The 4,691-nt window shown below is 38.0% G+C and overlaps 1 protein-coding gene across 1 annotated transcript; it reads right to left on the bottom strand.

Moving 5' to 3' along the window:
* LOC149499560 (uncharacterized) lies at nt 1–2,354 on the bottom strand. The gene is made up of 2 exons (XM_089739241.1): nt 2,215–2,354; nt 1–1,180 (listed from the first exon to the last, which is right to left on the bottom strand). The coding sequence occupies exon 2, from the start codon at nt 981–983 to the stop codon at nt 432–434; it is 552 nt and encodes a 183-aa protein (XP_089595367.1). The 5' UTR covers nt 984–1,180; nt 2,215–2,354; the 3' UTR covers nt 1–431.
* Nucleotides 2,355–4,691: the final 2,337 nt, after the last annotated feature.

Raw genomic sequence — 4,691 nt, 5'->3', positions numbered from 1 at the left:
TTTTTTCGGTGTTAAATATTTTAATATTCTGATTTGTAATGAAAATGTTAGATATGTTTAAAAAGGCTTATACTAATTTGGATGACTTAAAAATGTTTAGTCAAAATGTGTATGTGCATATACCGGAAAACCTAAGAAGAAAGTGGGACTCTAAAAGTAAAAAGGGTCGGCTATGATGAAAATGTAAGAGGTTTTAGAATTTATTTCCCCGATTCAGCCACAATAGACATAAAGGGAGATGTTGTTTTTGAGTCACCTAAATTCAGTGAAATAGTAAATGACACTTTTGAAGAAGAAATAAAAGAAAATGTAAATGATGAAGAGGAAGAATATTATACAGATACATCTAGTGATACAGAAGAAAATGAAAAAGAAGTAAAGAAAGAGTTACCAGAAAAGAGAGAAAAAAGAAAACCCATGTAGTTACAAGATTATGAGGTGTCTTTCCTGTCACAGAACCGAACGCTCAAGGGCACTTCGGACGAGCCACAGCAGACACGCATGGTCTCTACGAGACGCTTCCAGCGCCAGCCATCTTCAACTTTCATCCGCGATTGTTTCGAGTTTAGTCGCTTGAGATGAACACGGGTATTTCTGTTGTTAACCCAGTTCTGAGGAACCTGATCCGGGAATCTAAAACAAGCCCAAGTGTTAATCGGCTCGTCAAACTCGTCGTCGAACTCGGCTCTTATGGATCTATAGCACATAACTTTAGCAGCTATTGCTGCTCGCAACGGTAGTCCAGTTCTGGAACCTGCAACTCCAATCACTTCTATGAATTGACGGAATCTGGATGTTGTATGCTCCATGGGCTTCCACGTCACTTGTTGCACCATACTTCCGGCTGTTGTCGTAGGTACCTTGGCTAACTTGTAGCGTTTACACTCTCGAATACGACGCTCAACAAGTTCAAATAACTCCCTATTAAGACAATAACGTGAGATGACAAAGTTATCGTCCTCAAGAACGCCCTGTAGCTCCATTGTCTGGTTAGCGTTAAGGGTCCTGGATGGGCGCCAACCTAAAAGGTTGACTGTAGGGAGAACCTGGTGCTCTGGTCCCTTCGGGTCCGAATGTTCGGGTTCATGACCTCCAACCTCATCCTCGTCCTGGCCGCGCTCCTCCTCTTCTCTGCGCCTGGCACGTTGGATGCGTTCTGGGATCTCAGCGGGACTGGGTTCTGCGAGTGAAATAAAAATTCCTAAAGACAAGACAGTAATAGATAGCAAATGGGTCTATAAAATAAAACAAGACAGTAAAGGTAACAACATAACCCAGTACAAGGCACGTTTGATTGCCAGAGGTTTTCAACAGGAAGACGTATTTGAAGCCTATGATGTGTATGCACCAGTAGCTAAAATTTCTACCTTCAAGATGTTAATGGCTTTGGCCAGTAAAACGAAATTACCAGTCCATCACATGGATGTACGGAGTGCTTTCCTGTATGGAGATATACAGGAAGATGTTTATATGAGACTACCACTTGGATGTGATGACAATGTAAGTGTTGTTAAATTAAACAAAAGTATATATAGACTAAAGAAATCACTCAAGTACTGGAATTTAAAGTTTGATAAAATTATTGCTAAGAAAGGGCTTAGTAGATCTGAAAATGATTTCTGTCTTTATTGTAAAGTAAATTCTGAATATAAAATTTATTTGTTATTGTTTGTCGATGATATATTTATTATGAGAACTAATGATAAGGTGGTACACAGTTTAAAACTTTACTTGAATAATATTTTCTCTATGAAATACTTAGGTCATGTAACTAATTATTTAGGTATTCATGTTGAGCAAGATTTGCAAAATGGTATTATTGAAAAAGTTTAATATGTGTGAGTCAAAACCTATGTCTACTCCAATGGAATTTAAGTTTCAGATGTTTCAGGCAAAGCACTCAGATCCTAAGTTAGAAAATCAATGTAGACAAATTCTTGGATCTTTAATTTATGCTGTTTTGTGTAATAGAGCTGATTTATGTCCTAGCATATTTAAGTTGTTTTCAAAATTGTGCAAATGAAGCATTATTAAAAGCTCTAAAAAGAGTGCTTAGGTATGTAAATGCTACACTTGATCTGAAGTTGACTTTCAATAGTAATGCAAGTATTGATTTGATTGGATATGTTGATTCTGACTAGGGAAGTGATATAAATGACAGAAAGCCAACATCAGGATGATTTAATTGTTATATTTAGGTATGAAACAGCTTACCGATCTAAATTCTCCGTAGCCTTATGAGATGCGGCTCAAATTGTGCCCCATTCATTTCGAGGCAGATTAGAGCTCGGCGTTGCGTCTCCTTATGCAGGCGGGGCATCATCGTGGGGTCTTCGACACAGTCCTCACGTAATTTGTTGAAAACATTCACGATCCTCAACTCATCAAACAACTCGGTGAGGTGCTCACAGGCGAACCTTACCGCGTGTGAAGCTGCACCATCATGCTCAAACCATGTGTGGCGATATTCACCCAATGATAAGTTGTCTAAGATGTTCACCAACTGTTCATATATAAAGATTAAATAACGCTGTCCGTCAAGTCGCTGTGGCAGAGATACTGGCCCTATTATGCAATCCTTAAATAAACTTGCCCATACGTTAACCGACCATCGGGTTTGGTGCCCGGTTTGTAGAACAGCGTGCGGGTTCACCTCGGAATACATGTGTGTATTTCTTCGGTTCCACAGCCCGTTTCTGGTGAATGTTGACTCGTCCGTCCACATCACGTGCTCAATGAGAAACCAGGGACACGTTCTTGCTGGTATAATAACCAACGGCAGAAAAGTCGCCGGCGGTCATGATCGCCAGATACGAAAGCTTGTACTTTGTGCACTTTGTATGGCCGCATTCGGTTACGTTTTAACACCTTGTGAACGGTCCAGTATGACCCACTAATTCCATTCCGACGCCTCAACAATTTAGCGATATTTCGTGTACCTAAGTACGGATACCGGCGAACGACATCTAAAATGCGCTCCTCGAACTGAACAGCCACTTGACTTCCACCTCTTGCCACTACTGGAGCAATGGGCCGATTTTTCAACACTCGCTGAAATGCTGCTGTTATCAGACGAGAGTCAGCCAGATGTCGAGCTGTCGGGAATCTCTCTCGGTAAATTCGCAATGCACACGAAGAATTCCCGCGAGATTCTCTAAGACACATTAACTTGTTACCGTATTTAGTCTAGTCAACAAGTTCAAAAACGTGAAAAATAGAGCTAATGCTATGCCTGTTAGCTAAATATTGATTGAAAAAAAAGTTTTTATCAACACTTTTTTGATTTTTAATTTTTTAATAGTTATAAAAAATCATAATTAACAAATTAATTAACTTTAATGAAAATTAACCGCAAGATCTTATAAAATACATATATCAAAAGGGCTCCACGAAGCTTAAAATTTATAGGCCAATCATTTATACCTTTCATTCCATTGTTTACGCCAATGGAGACTGGGAAAAAAATTGTTAGTTAACAATTGAATAACTTTTTGAAAAATGATGATTAAACTTTTTTTTCTTCAGGGCTCGATTCTTTCAAGTGTTAAGAAGATACTAGAATTTTTTTAAATTTTTAAAATCACATTTTATGTTATAAAAAAAATTTTTTTATTGCTGAACTCTCTTTAGCGGCGGCGCGCGCATGCTGTAACAGCCGCGCGGAGCCCTCTAATTAAAATTATAAATAATGGAGATAGAGTTCCGGGAGTCAGGACTTTTTTATTGGAAATTTCCTCCTCTTTAACGAGCTTTTTTCAAAATTGCTTCAATGTTAATATTTTTCAAGTTATTAACAAAAAACTAAATATCATTTTTTTTTCATCTTATTTTGTTAATAACAATTGCAATTTTTTACCTGCACCAAAATCCTTCAAAAACATTTTTCTAGAGGTGATTCCGAATCGAATAAGACATCGCTCATATTTTTAGGACCTTTATCTCTATTTTTCACGTTTTTGAACGTGTTGACTAGACTAATTCACGAGCACTATAAACGTACGCGTTAGGCATTGTTAAGATAAAACAATATCAAAAAACAACACAAACTTAACAAGAGAGACAAAATGTAAAAATAAAATAATAACAAGAATTTAATTAACAATACGATTAAACGAATATCTGTTGCTCATGCGCACATGAAAGTCTAAATAAAACTGCCTCAAAAATTAAAAATACTAAATAAAAACTCCATAATAATAAATAATCAATCCCACCAAAACAAACCGCTCCTTTTGGGGTGTCGACTTTGAGAACCATATCCCCTCCCTGCTTAAGGAGAAAAGTCCTTAAGGCGTGGACAGCAGCCTCATCACAGCCGCCTCGTGAACTAAAACCTAATTGCACTGGTTGGAAGTATTGTTTTCATATTTCCATATTTTTCTTGCAACAGATTTTGGCTGCCAGACGGCGATATACGATCATTTATTTAGAGCACATAAATTTACACCATAGAGAATGTCAATGATTTTATCATTGTCTTTGCTCGAAAACATAAAATTAATTAAATCTTTTACGTCTTTTAAAAGCGATTGGCCGACGGCGCCACAGCTGCCACTAGTTAGATCTTTAAGGTGCTGTGGAGTTAGGCTATCAAGTCCGCCAGCAGAACCACTCTGAAAAGACGCAAGAGCATTAGCAACATCCTCTATGGTCGCCTCTATGGCTTGTTCAGAGCTGGGAGGGTAAGGAAA

The sequence above is a fragment of the Bombyx mandarina genome, chromosome A1 (genome assembly GCF_030267445.1).
Source record: "Bombyx mandarina strain Sakado chromosome A1, ASM3026744v2".
Taxonomy (NCBI): Eukaryota; Metazoa; Arthropoda; class Insecta; order Lepidoptera; family Bombycidae; genus Bombyx; species Bombyx mandarina.
Note: the sequence above shows the minus strand (reverse complement) of the source record. Positions and strands in the feature narration are given on the sequence as shown.

Bases quoted from the DNA above. Each gene is read 5' to 3' on its own strand.
- LOC149499560 (XM_089739241.1), bottom strand. From the start codon at position 983: ATGGAGCTACAGGGCGTTCTTGAGGACGATAACTTTGTCATCTCACGT.